The following is a 20,252-nucleotide window of genomic DNA, read 5'->3' on the forward strand; positions in this document are numbered from 1 at the left end:
GTCATTTTAATGCACCATTGTAAAGTCGTTTTTGGAGCATACTAGACTGCTAAATGGAGCAGGATAGACAACCTGGAATTAAGGGTAAACTGAATTCTATTTTTAGGTCAGTGCTAGAAAGGGATTCCTTGCTTTTATGGATTCAATATTTTTTTTTGTCCTCGGACCTTCCGATCACTCTGATCGTGTAGTGTGAAAGAACTTAAATACGTTTGTCGTTTAGTTACTTTTAAATTCTATTGTCTATGCTTCTGTCAAACAAACTCAAACTTCCTTTTCCGTGTGGCATGGTGACGGCCTAAGGTGAGTTCAATCACGTTTATGAATTAATTCCTCTTTATTTGCGTATTATTGTGTAATTACAAATTAATTTTGTTTGTGTTATGTTAAATATAACGTGAGTAAGTTCTACGATCATTTTCCTGGAATAAACGCTTCAAAACTTTAAAACTTTTAAACACGTGGAAGGTTAAGTCGTACATTGTTCGAGTACAAGTCGCTTACAGATTAAACCGCGAATAACAAACATCGTGCTTTCTTTGACTAGCAATTATTAAAATAGTGGTGATCTAAAGAAAAAGCAAAATAAGAACCAAACAAAACGAGGTTATGTTGCACGTATAAACAGCCTTACAACTCATGAGGTGGTAATTTTGTTGTAGTTACCAAAATGCCGCAGAACGAATACATTGAACGCCATCAAAAGCTATATGGTAGGAGGCTCGACTATGAGGAGCGCAAGAGAAAACGTGAAGCGCGAGAACCCCACAAGAGGGCCGAGAAAGCGCGCAAGTTGAGAGGCATCAAAGCTAAGATCTACAACAAAGAGCGGCGCAATGAAAAGATACAGATGAAAAAGAAAATCAAAGCACATGAAGAGAAAAATGTTAAGCAAAATACCGAAAAAGTTGCTGAGGGTGCAGTACCTGTTTACCTCCTCGACAGAGATGTCCAGTCACGAGCTAAAGTGCTATCCAACATGATCAAGCAAAAACGTAAAGAAAAAGCTGGTAAATGGGATGTCCCGATACCCAAAGTCAGAGCACAGGCTGACGCTGAGGTCTTCAAAGTATTAAAGTCTGGTAAATCGAAAAGAAAAGCTTGGAAACGTATGGTCACAAAAGTTACCTTTGTTGGAGAGAACTTCACTCGCAAACCTCCGAAATTTGAACGTTTCATTCGACCAATGGCGCTTAGGTTTAAAAAAGCTCATGTTACTCATCCAGAGTTGAAAGCAACATTTTGCTTACCTATTATTGGTGTTAAAAAGAACCCTAGTTCACAGATGTATACTAGTTTAGGGGTTATAACGAAGGGTACAGTCATTGAGGTTAACATTTCAGAGCTTGGTTTAGTAACGCAGGCTGGTAAAGTTGTATGGGGAAAGTATGCTCAGGTTACCAACAACCCAGAGAATGATGGTGTAATTAATGCTATACTGTTGGTATAAGTTGAATATGTAATAGATGTTTCTGCCACAATAAAGAAATAAATTAATTACAATTTTGGTTTTTATTCAAGCTGCATGAGAAAGTTATTTTGTTGTGTCTTTTAGCAGGAGTTAAAAATTGTTTGATAAAGATGTTAATTACTCATTCATTTACTTGGGTATGTACCCAAGTTAAATTGATAAGTTAATTGGTATGTATGGAGTATGGACAAGTTTAAAAATGGAAGTTTTTTAGTACTTAGGAGTGCTTATGTTTGGAAATAAACACTTCCAAGTGAATATTACAGTTGTAGTAGTTATAAAAAATATATAATTTTAAGTAACTATTCTACCAACCCAATACCAATTCAATTTCAGTGTTCCAATTAGTCCAACTTTTTGGTATTAGTTGGTATCCAAATCTTTTGTGTTTCTTAGTCATAGTTTTTCCATTATTTGCACAGCATAATTAGGATAGGCATGAGGAAAATTATATAATTTACTTGTCCACCTGCCAAAGCATGGCAGAAAGAAATAGGAGAAGAAAATATATAATGTTTATATTACATGTATATGGCCATCCCATGCATGGTGCACTCAATAAAAACGCCAATTATATAGGTACCTGCTAAAAGCAACCATGGTGATTGGTTTGCACATAGCATAACATATGTACCTCTCATGCTCAAGAATTCCAAAATTTTGTACTATTATAACCATAAATATTATTGCAATAGGAAGCCAAGATGCAGATTTTTGTGAAGACCCTCACAGGAAAGACCATCACCCTCGAGGTAGAGCCCTCGGACACTATCGAGAATGTCAAAGCCAAGATCCAGGACAAGGAGGGCATCCCCCCAGACCAGCAGAGGTGAGGACTCTTACATTACTCGTATTTATTGTAATCCAAGCAAACTTTTTATGCAAAATTTATGAGTGTAAATTTTTAATTTTAAACAAATGAAAGTTAAACATTGAGGATCTTATGGTAACAAAATTTACTAATAATGGGTTAAAGTCTCAGTACCTATACATGCAAGAAACTGGTTAAAGTTTAGTTCTATAAAAGATATTTAATTTATAATATCTATTTAATTTATATTAAGTTAATACAAATTAATATGTCACATCTGAGACTGATATTAGATGGACAAAAATTTATTTTTATTATAAACTTACATTGAACTTTAGTAAATGTTTGAAAATCTTTTTAACTTTTTTTTTTTAATAAGTTCACATTGTCATACTTGGTGCAAATCTCATTCTCAATGAAGGACTGCTGTGGAAATGATTAAAACTCTAAGACACCTGTTATTAAATATTAACAAATATATAACTATCTATTCACACTAGTTTGGAATTTATATGTGCATTTATTTCCAACCCACAAATCACAGACTGCTCTGGTTGTTCAAACATTTATTCAAACCTTGTTCTTGTATCAGATTGATCTTCGCTGGTAAACAACTGGAAGACGGCCGAACCCTCTCGGACTACAACATCCAGAAGGAATCCACACTTCACCTTGTGCTGCGCCTGCGTGGTGGCGCCAAGAAGCGCAAGAAGAAGAATTACTCCACCCCCAAGAAGATCAAACACAAGAAGAAGAAGGTCAAACTAGCTGTACTTAGGTTTTACAAGGTAAGATTAATACTTTCATTCATTAACGATTGTGGACGTGGCTAGTCACAACCCTACCGACGAAGACGTGCCGCTAAGCGATTACGCGTTCCGGTACGATGTTGCCAAGAACCCAGAGTATTGTTTAATATAACTGCCATACTTCCTAACAGGTTAGTCCGCTACCATTTAAGACTGCATCATCACTTACCACCAGGTAAGATTGTACTCAAGAGCTAACTTGTGTAATACAAGAAAGTGTTTACTGCTGCACTGCTAGCATAGGCAGGAGACAATTTTTTTTTATAAATTTAAAATGCATATAAAAACGCTACAGTCGGGATAAGACTGGTGTGAAAGGCATATACTAATTGCGGCATCGACGGTAGGAGAGCCGTAGCTTAATTGGGGAAAGCGCTCAGGCCGCGATTTCCAGAGAGTCAAAGGTTCAAATCCTGTCGGTTCCGAAATTTTTTATATGCATTTTAAATTTATAAAATTGATAACTCCTCCAAGTCTAGGTAAAAACACTTATAAATATTATAAAAATTAAGAGACAGTTATATATAATGCAATAACATCCTGTTTGCCTAGCATAGTGATTATGAACAAAACCTCCCGTTGGAATGTACCTATAACTCAGAAGTGGACTTGATATATATAGGCTATGGAGGAAAGACAATTTTGCTGCATTTGTAACTCCTTGCTTAAGAAGCTTTGCTTGGTATAACAGGTGGACGAGAACGGCAAGATCCACAGGCTGCGACGGGAGTGCACCGGGGAGCAGTGCGGCGCCGGAGTGTTCATGGCGGTCATGGAGGACCGCCACTACTGCGGCAAGTGCCACTCCACCATGGTGTTCAAGGACGACGACAAATGAACTAGGGTTACGGCTTAACTGACTCGGACTGCTGTGTATGATGGATTTTTAAATAAATCTTGACACAGTGTCAGAGTTAACTTTTTTGTTGTTTATTTTTTTCCTTATCTCTACTTGGATCAGCCATGTAAGTATTGGTGAGTTTAGTGAACTACCGTGATGTTAGACGACAGCAATGAACTTATCGTTAAGATATCTGGGTGCGTTTTCATTGGTCGACACTAGCTCGATCCGCCATGCACGGGGAATCCCGGTAGGCAGGACAAGTTAAATTGGTCGGCCGATGCTCAGCATGCGAAGAAAGACTCATGACATACGCAAGTTAGTAGTGAAAGAAAAAGGCGTTATGTAAATATAGATTGCTGTTTATAGTCGGAGGTGCGAGGAATGCCCGCCAGTTAAAACACTAATGTTGCCTGCGTGCCTCCACTCGATGGACCAATCTAATGTTTCGCCGACCGAAGGCGTTTCTATCTAAATACATTCTAAAAAATATACGTTTGTACAGCAGTTGCGATTTTAAATTAAAGTTGATCTAAGAAAGAAGATCTTGCCTAAGAAACGAAGAAAATTAGTGACAGCGGACTTTTCGAATTTAGTAAGTAGGAAATTTGCATTCACAATAATATCAATTTGTGCCGAAAAGTCCTATATTTCCTAAATTCCTAAAGTTGACTATTAAAAGCACATAAAGATCTATCTAGACCAGCTGTGAATACAACTCTTACGGTCCGCGGTCTAAGATAGAAGTTTGCTGGAAGGTGGACTGTTTATTTAAGCCATGTCTCAAATCTATCAATTTAACACATATACAATATTATCATCACCATACCTGCTCAGGATTTCTAGTTGTGACCAATATTTTGATTGAATCCAGGGAAAACTGGTAAGTACATAATTGTGTTACTGAGTTTCGGTAAGTTTTTTTCAATAAATAATTTAAACCCTACAAAGTATTTTTAATTGAATGAATTACCTTTTAATTAGGTTTCCAAAGTTAGCCGGGATATTAATTACTTTCCCATTGTTCGACGCAAGCCTTTACTCGTGAGATAGCTGCAGCGGTGTTGATAAAATTTTGTTGCAGGGAGATATCTGACAATAGAGCACAGTAAAATTTGTAGCAATTTAAAAAAAAATTAAGCCTGACCAGGAAAAAAAACCCCATAAAGTGGACCAAATCGGAACATGAACAGGTTTTTTATTTCCTGGTAAGGCTATAATGTAAGTCGTATATACCTCAATAAGCATAGATATCAAAACAAGTAGTGTTGAGCATTAAAACTATTAGTTTATAGATAAAGACTAAAACAGTACGATGCCATATAGAATCTAGACTAGGGGTTAAATATAACAGGCAGAGGACTCAAAATTACGCCCTCGAAAATATTTCCTGACAAGGTATGTAATTAAAGTAGCCACGTGTCAAAAAACTACAACACAAACGTTTAATATTTGGTTGTTATTTCCACTTTGTCGCAATGCTGGGAAAGTTGCCTTATAATCTTCAGGAATAACAAAAATAAAAATAATAAAACAGCTGACATACATTAAAATATTTATTCAATACTGAGAAATAGAATTGTCTAACTTATGAATTATAATATCCTGTTTGAATTGTCTAACGGGTTTTGTGCAACTACCTCCCTTCTACAGCATCACATCACACTTTGGCAAGATCTCACACGATCTACATTGCACAGACTAATCTAATAGGAATTTCACAGACAAGAGGAAAAAGACTAGATGGACGGTAATTTTTTTTTTTTTAATATAACCTAGCAGATTTATATGCGTTATGCACTTCTCACTAATGGTTAAAAGAATACTGTTGATTGGCTGTTGCGACCTAAAAGGAGTTCCTTTATCTATAGATCATCAGGAATCCGCTTCTATACATTGCACTTGTAAAATAAATACACCACAAATCGTGTCCTATCTAGGTTAAGTCTATAATAATTGTAGTCCTTGCCTCCTAATTAACGATGAGGCCAACAATGAATCTGGTCCCAAATCGTCATAACAATTAAATAGGATCAACAATTATCCCTTTGGAATGAAAAAAAAAAAAAAAACTACCGCTTAGATTTTACGAAACAGCTATCGACATCTCTTCCGAATATAAACAGGCTCGTACGCATGCAAATGGTGAATAAACGTTCATAACACAAGGCTAATATATATGAGCTAGGCTATATACCATCCAATTATTCATTGTTATTCTCAAATGTATGCACATATGCTTAAACTGCAAATTCTTGACGCGAACAGATATGAAAGTTATTTTTCGACAGCGTTCCGTCCATCTTTTTCCTTTAATCTGTGTAGGATCTAAACAATAGTTTCAAATAAATTCATAACAGCGTTTTCACACCATCGGATCCGATATAACCTCTATATAAACTGATATAATCTTATCATTGCAATTCGGACTGACTGGCACTTGCAGTAATTGGCTAAAATTTAGTTTTAGCAAGAGTACAATTACTTCAATCCAAGAACGGCTCACATAAAAATTATAATATGGATAAAATTAAGTCAAACATTATAGTAATGCATTTTATTTTATAATATTTATAATCTATTAATTACGATTTAACTTATTATTTTTTAACTGTGACTTCTCTTCGAACTTAAACTTCTCCCAGCAGAGTATTCCACGGTCTTAGGCTTCATCTCTCATTAGTGTTATACGAGATATCCACCACGCTGTTCTAATGCGAGTTGGCGTAAGTGATAATAACTGGGACCGAACGTGCTTTCGGAGGCACGGATTGGACTGAAAATTAGCCACTTGTAATATGCTGTTACTCAGTGGCTTGCATAGAAGGTATGCACAGGATATACAGATGATATAAAATGAAGAAAATCTCCAGTACGTGTTAAGTTTTTCGTAACACGTACTGGAGTTTTTCTTCATTTTATATTATCTGCATACCCTCTATGCACGCCACTGCTGTTACTTCAACAGAGTGGTGTAGGTTACAGCCAGACGTAGAGATTATTAGATAAGATACGTACGATACGTACGACGTACGATAAGAGACGTAGATAAGATTTCTACACTATAAGATGTACTATTTGTAAATACAGACAAACAAATTTATGGTTCGTTTATTTTTGTCCTATTTCCAAAAATCTATTTCGTTTTTAATGAATTAAATGAAAACATTCAAACAATCTCGCATAAACAAACTTCATTAAATCAAACAATATTCCTTGCTATTATAACTTTAAACTTTCGTTATGTTCAATATTATAGCGCCCGCTATTGATCTTCCGAGGGCCTGCACGGCTAGAATGGACAGGAGACAATTAAATCCCCGGGGAAAGAATAAAAAATATCTTCTTCCACAGCTTTATCAGATCTTACAGCACTGGTTGTGCACCAGTCGAAATAATATCTATATAATATGTGTAATAATAATAAACGGAGGTAAACTTCTGCTATTCAATATTCCCAGGCTTTAGCAGGTGGACACGTTAATTATATCCCCGGTCAGGGGATATAATTTTCATCCCCTGCCCGTGCTAGCCCTGCAGGTGCGAGATTTTTTTACCTACGTCTACTTATTCGATTATCCATCGCCGTTTAATGCCAATTCTGTATGCCAGTATTTTAACCAGATGACGCCCTTGGAATTCCATATAAATATTAGATAACTTTTACGCGATCGAAAAAGTAGACTTAAGTATAAAATCTAAATATGTACCTACCCTTGTTCCGTGCTTTAAAGTTGTAGCTACGTTCTCAGCTTCTTACCTTTTCTTTAGGAACAGTATCGAATCTATCAATGTGAAAACGCTCTTAATAATTTCAGATCATTCAGACTTAAGGAATGAATTAAAAATGTAATATTACTTAAAAATATTTACAAAAGAATTTTAAACACTTCATATTTTTACATTTAAAAATAATTATTTCACATTTTAAAAACAAAACTTTGTACAAAAACTAATAAATAACTAATACTTATTATCCGAACGCATTAAAGAGACTGAATATATAATTTAATTTTAAAATAAACAGCACCAATATTTTTTTCAAAATAATTACCAAAGAGGCTATACTATAAATTATTCTTATATTATTTTTGATATATAATCTTTCTCTCCTAATAACATTTATTTAACACTCAATATTTTTCATTAGAATTTGATTTAACATTTATTAATATTACTTAGTGTTTTAAATTCATCATGTTGCTTCATAATTTAAGTACTTAAATCTAAAGGAAAACATTTGTAAGGGTATTTACTTAATGGATACGTTTATTTATGTCTAATAGATTATTTATTATTTGAGGTGTGACGGAAATTTGGCACTCATTCAAATGAATTAGCAAAAAAAAAACCATTATAGACTATAGCGCTTACACCCACCATGCAAATAGTACTTCGACTTCAAGAAGTATTTGTTATAATAACCGGGAACGATTGCTTCACTGGAAAGGACGCACCGCCTCAAAACTTTTAATGTAGATACGCAAGACTTGCCAGATAAAAAAAATAGATTCCCTAATATCGCGACCCAAAGGAGTGATGTTTTCTTTTATCGTGACATACAGAGTCCAATTTTAATATTAATGCAGTGAAAGATTTTTCATAAAACTATCGAATGCCACTAAAGATGAGAGAGATTATGTATCAAATCTCATAATGGGGGCGATATTAGGCTTTATTTGGGGACAATAAAACACGAGTAACTCTGAATAGGAATTCAAAATTGTTTTTAGCTTTCTTTCTTTTAGATATACATTTAAATAGTATAAAGTTTTAAAGTTAGTCACAGTCTAGTTTTAATTTTTTAGCAATGGTATTTTAAGAATCGTAGTCATTAATTTTAGTGTTGCCAGCAAAAATTAAAAATAGCATGTAGAAGTCAAACTTTTAAAGAATTTTCAGTATTGTTTTAAAAAAAAATGCGTTTTTGTGTGTTAAGATGTTCCGCAGAAAATTGTGTCTCATTCCGTCACACCTCATTCTAGTTTCAGTGCCGAGAACATTTTAATATTATATAATTACTTAAGCTGATCGCGTATATTACCGCTCGAACTGGGACATGCATTTACAGCTTAGCTTCTAACATAGCTTCTTGAGTACCTAACAACAAAAGCTCGTCACTAAGTTGACTTTAGTCGTCAATCGGTATGACGAACTAGTTTTTCATATGGGCCGATGAGGGCGCTGTATTATTACATGAATTTTTTTAATTTTTCCATTGAAGTTGTCTAACAAAATGTTACAGTCGAATAGATTGGCTGTTTAAGATGTTCAGCCAAGCATTAGTCTACAGATAAACTATTATCTATGTACAGTTTTATAATGTACACCATTTTTATAAGTCACATTGAAGTATCAACACAGATCTAATATCTTTGGTAAAGTGCTAAAATATTTTAGCCAAACAAAACGAAGCATATTTACGCGCGAAACATTATTTGTCCGCTATTGGTTGTTGCGTACGCATGATGGCATTCGCTGCGGAGATCGCACGAATCCCTTATTGCATTTAAAATCTAAACGTGAAGTTGATTACTTATTGCTGCACTAACTGATATTCTCGATGTGACTTACATAAAAGTGTTTTTTTTTTATTTTCTCGGCACTGCTTTAGGACCTGCCTTACCACAGATTATTTTTTATTAACATTATTATAGGTAGTTAAATGCGTCCCATTTATGTATCATTAAAACGGACACCAAGGCATGTACTCGACAGGCATCATATATTTTTTTATTATTGCATATACTCATACCAAGTGACCCTTACTAATAATTGCCAAGACTTCTTACTTTTCTTTACTCTTATGTTTCAATACTGTAAAACGATGGCCAAACTAAGGTGATACCATCTCACTCGTCCCTTTCTATGGTGTCCAAGATAAGTAAGTATTTACAACTTTAACGTAACTGACCAATATAACAATGGGATATCCTAAAATTATATTTCTCTAACTACATATTACTGCCAATTGCGTGAGACAAATAATGGAATACCAAAGCTATGTTGAAACCACATAAATCTTAATAAGAGGACACTAGATGTGTCTTATAACACTTTAAGTACAGAAAACACTTGTCGCCGAACGACGGCTCCCAGCACTCGTACCACTAAAAGTTCGAGGTTTAAATACTACACGCTAGGAGCATACATTTCTGTATTTTACTTTTTTTACAGTGTAAGAGGCAATATGATTTAAAAATAACAATGAAATTATTAACTGCTACAATTTTTTTTTCCTTGTATCAAATAACAATTCGTGTGCTCCGACAATCGTTCGCAGCGACAATCTGACATTTCTAGTATCTTGTTATAAAGAATTCTATGGTTGAAACTGTTTGCAAAATTAAGGAAGCATTTAATTTATGAGTTTCAACATATTAAATGCTCATTTTTTATACAAATAATATTAGACAGCTAAATACCCCTTACTCCTCTGAGTAAGCGTGCATCTTTCTGGAGTGGGTGCGACAATAGTCCAGTTAATGAAGTATGAATCCGTGACATTTTTAATTATTTATATAATATGTCACCAATCCGGACTGGGCCAGTGTGGCGGACTACGGCCTTAACCCCTGCACATTGTGGTAAGAGACCCGTAACCTGTAGCGGGCCGGTAATGAGTTTATATGATGATATAATGTGAAAAAATCAACTTCCTCTCTCATCTCTTCAACACCTTTTTGTCGTCCTACAGGCGGTGCCTGGGCTTCTAGCTATACAATTTCGGGGCGTGGAAGTAAATCGGTAAAATTTGCGGGTTTGTGATCACTAAATAGATCGAAACTATACAGTACATTAGTATGTTGTACTAAACTTTAGATATACGTAAATTATCGCATGTTTTCGTTGGTGTTGGAAAACTTCGTGAGGAAACCTTCATGCCTGAGAGAGTTAAACCACAATGTTCTAAAAGTTGTGTGGAGTCCACCAATCCGCACTGGGCCAGCGTGGTGGACTCTGGCCTTAACCTCTACTCATTGTGCAGAGTGACCCGTGCCCTGCAGTGGGCTGGTAATGGGTTGACATGATGCTGATCGTGACTTTAGCAAACATGACTTTAAAGTGAGCCGCCATCCTGACATCAAAATGGCGGGTTTTTTCTGAAGACACAGATTTATTTTGATAAATTGTATATCAATTAATTGCACGTCTTTTGTTCTTGCATATGTTGTACATTTATGCTGTGTAGTTTCGATCTATTTGGAAATCATACGCCAGCTATTCTGACCGATTCATGGAGGTAGGTAGGAATGTGTGACGCAACCCTGACTGACTTTGTGTGAAACAAACGTGAGGCGATAGGCCTATAGGATATTGCAGGTTGTTTTCCTAATATTAAAATAGGAAATAGCCCATGTCACTCTCTGTCCTTTTAACTTACTTTCTGCCAAAAATTAAGTTAATTGGTTGCTTATTTACGGCGTAAAGTAAGTACAAACGGACAAACACGCTTTCGCATTTATATAATTAAGTCAGGAATATTAATTTTAATACAACCAACTTTAACCATAGTTAGTAACCATAGTTTGTAAAATTTGTATTTTGTTTATTAAAATGAAGTTATATTTGTATAAGCAACGCTTCAGCTCGTAAATGCAGGTAGGTTTTTTATTGCATTACTAAAATCAAGCAATTTACCACTAAAAGATATTTTTGGAAAAAAAATATTAAAAAAAAAAACTCTTGGTATTGACATTAATATTCTTGATAATTCAAGCTCCCTAAGAATTTGCATGGTTTACAAGTCACAACGACCGACAAGATCACGGAATGAATGCAGTAATTTCAACTAACTCAAAATAATTCTCCTCGAATATTTTATATATTCGTCCCCTGATGAGTACCATATGTATTGAGTACCATACCCATCAGGGTTCACGAACTACATACTATGGAAAGTTTGGAATTCGGCCAACCTTAACTGGAAATATATTTTACAAAATATCCTGCATATAAATACATAAATACAATTTAAACACAAATTGTGAAATCTTTTTTCATATATTACGTATTTCTGAAAGCCGTGATTTAAGGCTAGCCGCACATTGCCTACTCTAATAAAACCTTAGCAACTAGTTGCTGAACCCTATTTTATATTGGCTGGTGTAATGGAAATCCGAGAAGCGGTTACACTTAAAATGTTACTACAATGGTATATGTTTAACATAACGTTCACTCTGCCTACTAATCTTATGCTAGGCCGAGCGTTCTCTCTTACAGAAGACATGTATTAAGAATTTAGATTCAACCCTCCAATACGGTTTGGTGGGCAATGAATAAGGTTCGCATATATTTACAGTTATATACATAATTGTGCAATCGATTTTGACGCTTTATGGCCTTCGCACACCATTGCTACTCATATTACAGCGTTGAAATTTAACCATGTTTGTGTGTTTTGCTCTAAGTGTGTTACGCGTCGGCAACGAGTGTTCCACTCGTATGCTAAAAAATATTGAAAAGTTTAGTATATTATTTCAGAATCACCCGCTTACTAGTGTAGCTTATGCAATCACTTAGTTGCTCGCGCATCTAATTGCCTAAGCTACTTAAGATTGCAATGTGCGACTAGCCTTGTAATACGTTTGTTAAAACTTGGCGAAAGATTTAACCAATCTGGAATTTAACGGAATTAGAGGTTTGAACAAAAGTTTGCTCAAACCAAACCTCGGTGTGAGGCTACTTAAATTAAGCTACATAGCCAATAGAGTACTCAGCTCTCAAATCACAGGAGAACCTTCTGGAAGGTACGCTACGCCGTCACGCCTCAGAGGTCGTCCCGCGGCTCTGCTTCCTGTTCGGCCTTCTCTAGCGCTGGTTTGATTGTTTCTAGAAGTTTCGTTAGAGCCTGCTCGGTCTGAAAGCGATATAAGTACATCATGAGTACAAGACACTATAATCCTTGTCGCAGCGAACGTGACTAATAGATTTGATAATAGAAAAACATTTTAAATTCAAAAATATTTAAATTGTTGTAGACCTAACTCAGGCACTTATGAAGCGTTCATAAAAATATATTACCACTATTATGAGGCAAAGTAGTTTAAAAATTACAGAAAAGTCGCTATCTGTTACAAATCCGACTGAGATGGTGATAACAAAAAAAAACCAGCTAAATTTGTTGTGGGCGCGTTTGGAACCCTCGTAGCTTTAGTCTTGGGTATACGAATACAGACATCTATAGTGGTATAACTCGCTTCATACTTAAAATATTTAAAAACAATAACATAACCTATAAAATAAAATCTAAAACGTGTTCGAACCACTGCCACGAGACTAAATAAGCTATGTAGCCAATCTAACGGGCCTACTTGAATAGAGATATTATTGGCGGTGACAATTATTAGGCATGATTACAGTAACAAAGAATCGCTAAAATATTGTATTTATCTAATGATATAAGGATTCATGTATTATGAGATACGTACTTTAATTTACATTCTAAGTGAGATTGGTATTTATTTGCAATAAATAGAACTGAAAATATAGCGATCAGACAGGTAAAACGACGTCCAGTTTACATAAATATAATTTTTTACCGCTTGATCTTCGAAATCTCTACACACACCAAGTAATTTTTGATTTCAAACTATCATTGGCTAAGTTTTTTGTTATCAACACCAAAGCTCTAATTTGCCTGTGACGTCACGAGTGCGGCCATGACACCCGGCGAGCGTTTTCGCGGGAAATATTACTTTTAAAATTCAATTGCAATTTTCATAAATAAAACCTTTGATTTCTGCAAAAATAACATACATTAAGATAATTCGGGACATAGGGCAGTATTTGAAAATTAGTCATCATACCTATTAATAACAATGAAACTCAAAGAGAATACAAACACCACGCGTGATAGTATCGCTATCTAGTCTGTGTCGGTTACACTTAAAATGTTTCTACAATGGTAGATGTTTAACATAACGTTCACGTTCACTCTGCCTACTAATCCTAATGCTAGGCCAAGCGTTCTCTCTTACAGAAGACATGTATTAAGAACTTAGATTCAGCCCTCCAATACGGTTTGGTGGGCAATGAATAACGTTCGCATATATTTTCAGTTATAACATAGCCTTTAATTTCTGTAAAAATAATATATTTTAAGATAATTCGGGACATAGGGCAGTACCTATTTCAAAATAAGTCATGCCTATTAATAACAATGAAACTCAAAGAGAATACAAACACCACGCGCGATAGTATCGCTATGCTAGTCTGTGGTGCGCAACGTGCTGCCAGTCACCTGCACCAGATGCGCCACGGTGCGGTCCAGCGCGTCCCGCCACGCCAGCAGCTGGCCGCGCTGCCGGTGCGAGTGCCGCTCCAGCGCTCGCGCCCACTCCGCCGCCTGCGCCTCGCTCAGCGAGCTCATCCTGAGGACAAGGTTCGATGCATAGTAGTAGATCGTTCAACAAGGGGGTTAAGCAATGACTTACATTACGACCGAAGGATTTTATGAAAATGTTTCTAGAATGCTGAGTGTAGCGAGGGTTTTAGACGAGCTCAAAACGAAGGCAGTCATTGACGGACTAAAACATTTTTATGACTTTTTCATAAGGTTCAAAATATGATGAAGGTAATCATAAAGGTATGAAAAAATGGATTCAAGTTGGAAATTCTGGTATGTTTAGACCTGAGATGTTAAGACCTATGGGATTCGATGAAGATTTAAGAGCATTTGGATATGGTAATTGGTATGGTATGGACATAAAATTTGCCAGTAATATCTTTATTTTGTTGCGTCACAATTCAGTGAAATGCGGAACAAAAAATAACCAGACTACTTATCATGGTTCTGTAAGCGGTAATGTCTTCCTTAGTTAAGTGTAATTTACAGAAGCTAAAGTCTACTATAAATTATAAAAAAAAAGAATGCGAGAACAATAACGACGCAAACCTTTATCCTTATGAAAAACCTTAACTCATAGCGAATAAAGCTAAGATTAGCGTAATTCTAATTTAAATTTCGATAACGTAATTTTTAACTGACATAATTTCTTAATTTTTCTTTTGGCACTCGACATTTTAATATTGGTATGAATCGGATAGTTATTATATTTCTCTGTGGTCATAAGTTGTTCTAACAAAAGTAAACTATCATAAAATTCAGTTCAGTTCAGTAAAAATTCAGTTAATAATCGTCGGAACAGCCGGCTCGGCTATGACGTGTATACAAAATATAGGCAAGCCCACCCATGGTATCGCCTCGTAAACTAGGTTAACCCTGAGTTCAATACTTTATATAACCTATTGATCTATTCAATACAATCTACTGTCAATATATTAACTATTGACCTTTAAAAAGGCTTTCAATAGCACTCTGCTTGACAAATGTAAAAAATAAAATAATTTTTCATAATTTAACTCGACACTGTATTCTCTTACACTATATGTTCTTTTATATGATATTTAATTATTTTTTTTGTAAGAAAATATCCAAGAACGTATGTTCGTCCCATCTATTGGCTGCATTTATTAACGCATGTGGTGGAGAATGGCTAGTTTTATTTTTATTGGTTGTTGTTCTGTCATGATCTGTTTTGTGTGTTATATAAATAAATAAAAAAAAAAAAAAAAAATAGGCTATGCAAATAGGCATTGTCGAGCGAGTGGTAAGCTTAAGCGGTGATAGCCCAGTGGGTAGGCCTTCGGGGGGCCGAGTTCGAATCCCAGCATGCACCTCGAGTTTGCAATTAAAATATCACTACGACGACGAAGGGAAACATCGTGAGGAAACCTGCATGCCTGTGAGTTCTCCATAATGTTCTCGAAGGCGTGTGGATTCCACCAATCCGCACGGGCCAGCGTGGTGGACTACGGCCTTAACCCCTTCTCATTGTGGGATCAGACCCGTGCCCTTAAGTAGGTCGACTGCAATAGCTAATCAAAAATCATAGGTTTTGTTGATATAAATTACAAATTATGTTTTAAAACGCTCTTAAGGTGTCATTGCCATACTTGTGACGTATCGCAAAATACTTGAAATACGCAGAGACAAGTTCAAACAAGTTCAAACGGTACAAAATTATGTTTGTATAGACTTGAAGTCATAGTTTAGAATTCGGTGTTTCACCTGTCATGGCGGATCGCTACATTTTCCAGTTTTTGAAGTTATACTTCTTTTGACGCGTTAAAAGAAGTATAACTTCAAAATTCCATTTCAATTTTCAATTATTGTTTATCTAAGTTTTAAGTAAAGCCACAGTAATATGACTGGTTGCTCGGCTTGGTTGCGCCGCCAAGAGCGTAATAGTTAGCGCGCTGCCTCTCACCTCGTGTGCAAGTGGTTAAGGTCCATGTTCCGCGTGTGGTCCGTGTGGTACAGCTTCCAGTACAGCACCGCGTTGACCGCCAGCAGCAACACCAGCACCAGCGCCAGCCAGGTGGTGGCGCGACTCGGTTGCGCCGCCGGGAGCCGCGGCGACAGCACTGTGGTGGTTGGCAGCGCGACCGACGCGGCGGCCACGGGACTCAGTGGCGATACTGGCAATTGAAGATTCAATTAGTTTATATTTTTTGACCGCCGATTGGCGCGGTGGGCAGCGACCCTGCTTTCTCAGTCCAAGGCCATGGGTTCGATTCCCACAACTGGAATTTCTATGGTGAACATGAATGATAACGACTAAGACACCGGTAGATATCTTAGCATCGTTTGAGTACATGTAGGAATGGAGTGTATCGATAATGCAGTGGTTTTTATATCAAAACTCAATGTATTGAACTTTTTGTTCTTGAAAACTATTTATTAATTAAATAATAATTATTTGCGTATTTGTAGAAAACTAATAAAAACTAAATTTTTTGTCAAATTAAGTTTACATTATGCTTTATCAATGCTTTGTGAACTTGTAATTGACGTGCATATCAGGCCATGTTTTGTGTGTGCGTATGTATTAAAACGTGTAATATGCATATTATAACCCCCATTGTACCTGTGTCTTATTGTGTTGTTTTTGTTTATAATTTAATTTCTGTTAGGTGTACAATAAAGCGTATTTTCATTTCATTTCATTTCATTTCATTTCATATTGTTAATGCTCTTAATAAATAAATAAATTAATAAACTAAATAAAAGATTAATTATTTACCCACTTAATAAAACTACTATAACATAAATGTTTTTTAGTGTCCGGATGTTAATATGTATTTTATAAGTATTTATGTATATTATTCATAACATTTTTCCTCAGTCATCTTAGTAGCCATAACACAAGCTAGGTACGCTTACTTCGGGGCTAGATGGCGATGTGTGTATTATCGAAGTATATTCATTTATTTTATTTTTTATATATATATTTCAAAATGTACGATTTTGGTAAAATCACCATACTTTTTCACCCGGCTAAGTTTGTTTTGGGTCAAACAGCTCACCACTGCGTCCCCCCGGTCGTTGAAAAGAGAGGCAACTTAGCATAATGGTAATGGTGGTGACGGTAATGATGATGGTGACGACAATGATGATGGTAATGATGATGGTGACGATGATGGTGACGATAATGATGATGGTAATGATGATGGTGACGGTAATGATGATGGTAATGTTGATGGTGACGGTAATGATGATAGTAATGATGATGGTGACGGTAATGATGATGGTAATGATGATGGTGACGGTAATGATGATTTATTTTATTATTTATTTATTAACTCATTACACATAATATACATCACAGGTCTTAATTTAAAGGTGTAAGCATAAACTCAAAAGAATTTTTTCGTACACCTAGCCGTTGACAAATTTTTGCTTTGTTAGTCTAATTGATTAATATATTAACATTCACAATTAATGCTACAAAATCGTTACTTATTCACATTACCATTTAGAATGCGGGTAGGTCGACAATGATAAATGTAAAAACCTTTTGTTTACGTTTCATAATTTATGTAACTCAGTATAGGTAGGAACGAAATGCGTTCATATTCCTTCACTATACATGTACAGGATGTTTTTAATTTTTTCTCATATTTTGTCATTAAATATATTTGTTTGTTATAAGATCTATATAATGTTGTTTAAGTTTGTACTTAATATTTTTCTTCGTTATAACTTCCCTAAGCTCTTTAGGAAGCTGGTTAATTAAGTAAGGTATAACGTATAGCAATCGTCTTTTACCATACAGATTATTATATTTAGTAAGTTTTAGTTTGTCACATCTTCGTACTGAATAAGATGATGGTGACGGTAAAGATGTTGGAGACGGTAATGATGATGATGATTGTGACTATGGTGGTGATGACAATGGCGCCGGCGATGAGGACGGTGGTGGTGATTGTGGTTACCGTCTCGCCGCCTTCTCCGCCGGGGGCGCGCGGCGGGCGGCGGCGCGGGTCTCGCGGCGCTGAGCAGCCGCGCTTCGAGCAGTCGCGCGAACTCTTCCATGCCTCCCATTGCGCTTTTTTCCAGGAATGCTGAGGACAATACCATCACAGATGTTGTTTTTAAAGTTATAGTGGCAATAGGGCTTTTTGTGACGGAGCTCTTCCGAGGAAGGACTGTCACCATGTTTATTTAACATTGATGGACACAACAACACTTTGGACGTGTTCCTTGAATGCCTTGTGAAGTGTTGCTCTGATTATTGGCGATGTTTTCCCACTTTTTTGACAGAGTTTGGGGTAATACTTCCGCCATGCTTATTTTTGCCGCTAAGCCGCATTGTTTCAATGCTGTGTGATGCCGGGTTAATTGAGGCTTAACACCTACGTGGAATATCGATGGGCACAGGGCGGCATGTTGCAAGCCGCGATGGTTTCACAATAATAATGAAAACATCGCCAATAATCAGAGCAACACTTCACAAGGCATGAGGTAGGCCACCTGCTTGGTCCATCAATTATTACTATATAATACTATGTATTAAAAAAATAAAATACTGCTGAGTGTTTGCATACTCATTGGCTGGTATAGCTTTATAAAATAATCAACACTATTAAAAAAAAAACGAAACTGAATGTTTGCATTCTCATTGGCTGGTATCGCAAACTATCACCTTTGACGAGCGGCCACATGGTCTTTTTGTACTTGACGTGGCCGTACAGCGCCAGGGCCGCGCGCTCGCCGCGCCGCGCCAGGCAGTAGTGCGCCTGCACGCTGAAGTAGTCCGCGTACGGGATGCCCGCGTTCTCGCTCGTGCACTCGATGGAGTACAGCGCGCCCGCCTTGCTGCACTTGTTCATCACCTATTCGGAGTAGCAGAGCTTTCATTCGTACATCTACATGTATATTAACTCGTAAATAATACTTCAAGTACCACGATTTCTGCACGTGTGACGTAAGTACTTCCTCCAAGGGATTCTAATAAAGTCAAAGTCAAAAATATCTCTATTCAAGTAAAGATTCACTATATTTTATTCTATTTAATGTCATTAGGTTGCTATATTAATTATAACAACAACAAATAAAGAATTAATAATAATAAGAATAAATATACTACAACAAAACACACATCGCCATCTAGCCTCAAAGTAAACGTAGCTTGTGTTATGGGTACTAAGGTGACTGATGAATATTTTTATGAATAATACACATAAATACTTATAATATACAGATAAACGCCCAGACACTGAAAAACATTCATATTCTTCACACAAACATTTTCCAGTTTTGGGAATCGAAGCCACGGCTTTGGACTCAGAAAGCAGGGTCGCTGACCACTGCGCCAGTCGGCTGTCATTGTTGGATATGATGACCTGATAAAAATAGACAAAACTAAATAAAAAATAAAAAGTTACCTGTGTCTCAGTGACGTGTACTTCCTTGGGCCCCACAGGGCCCGACGTGAGGCCCAGTGTGTAGCTGACTTGCCGACACTTGAGCCCGTTCTGCGGCTGCCACGGCGCCTTTACAAACAAAACATCTGACACACGGGATACGAAGTGAAAAAGATCTGACCATTTGGTTCAGAGATTTGTATTCAAAAGTGATGGCGATAAATACATTCGTTAACTTATATCTATGGCTACGAGGGTTCTAAACGCGCCCTGCTCTAAGAATTCTTCTTAACTACAACAGACTTAGCCGAGTGTTCTTTGTGTTATCACTATCACATCACTATCACACACAAGCTTTTTTATCGCTTACATAATCGTTTATACTATAGGAAATTGGCAGCTATGCCACCTTAAATACGCATATCTACATATATAAAGAAAAACCCACCGACTCACTCACTGACTAATCACTAAATTCTTGAAACCATAAATAATAATAATGATCATTAGTTATTCTGGTTAGAAATGCGAAAATAAGTGAAATTAGCATGCAGTGTTTAGTCTTTGGATGGTTGTGCATACCCTGTGTTACATATATTTTATAAGGAA

The 20,252-nt window shown here is 36.3% G+C and overlaps 3 protein-coding genes across 4 annotated transcripts in view; 2 read left to right on the top strand and 1 right to left on the bottom strand.

Annotated features, from left to right (window-relative positions):
- The first annotated feature begins 199 nt into the window (after positions 1-199).
- Positions 200-4,013, top strand: LOC120629792 (ubiquitin-40S ribosomal protein S27a). Its single transcript, XM_039898836.1, has 4 exons — positions 200-303; positions 2,167-2,300; positions 2,875-3,070; positions 3,783-4,013. The coding sequence occupies exons 2-4, from the start codon at positions 2,176-2,178 to the stop codon at positions 3,927-3,929; spliced, it is 468 nt and encodes a 155-aa protein (XP_039754770.1). The 5' UTR covers positions 200-303; positions 2,167-2,175; the 3' UTR covers positions 3,930-4,013.
- LOC120629791 (ribosome biogenesis protein NSA2 homolog) lies at positions 245-1,503 on the top strand. Its single transcript, XM_039898835.1, has 2 exons — positions 245-303; positions 663-1,503. Exon 2 carries the CDS (start codon positions 671-673, stop codon positions 1,448-1,450), a length of 780 nt encoding a protein of 259 aa, XP_039754769.1. The 5' UTR covers positions 245-303; positions 663-670; the 3' UTR covers positions 1,451-1,503.
- A 7,516-nt stretch (positions 4,014-11,529) lies between the features above and the next one.
- The window catches only part of LOC120629703 (protein Aster-B-like), a 53,068-nt gene continuing 44,345 nt past the window's right edge, over positions 11,530-20,252 (bottom strand). Inside the window, exons 12-17 of one of the 2 annotated variants that reach the window (XM_039898690.1) lie at positions 19,665-19,772; positions 18,923-19,112; positions 18,213-18,341; positions 16,205-16,415; positions 14,176-14,305; positions 11,530-12,792 (exon numbers count right to left, since the gene is read on the bottom strand). In XM_039898690.1, coding sequence (XP_039754624.1) covers positions 12,703-12,792; positions 14,176-14,305; positions 16,205-16,415; positions 18,213-18,341; positions 18,923-19,112; positions 19,665-19,772 — 858 coding nt within the window. In that variant the 3' untranslated portion in view covers positions 11,530-12,702. The remainder of the gene's footprint in view (positions 12,793-14,175; positions 14,306-16,204; positions 16,416-18,212; positions 18,342-18,922; positions 19,113-19,664; positions 19,773-20,252) is intronic. The other variant, XM_039898691.1, reaches the window with a different exon arrangement.

This window comes from Pararge aegeria, chromosome 15 (assembly GCF_905163445.1).
Source record: "Pararge aegeria chromosome 15, ilParAegt1.1, whole genome shotgun sequence".
Taxonomy (NCBI): Eukaryota; Metazoa; Arthropoda; class Insecta; order Lepidoptera; family Nymphalidae; genus Pararge; species Pararge aegeria.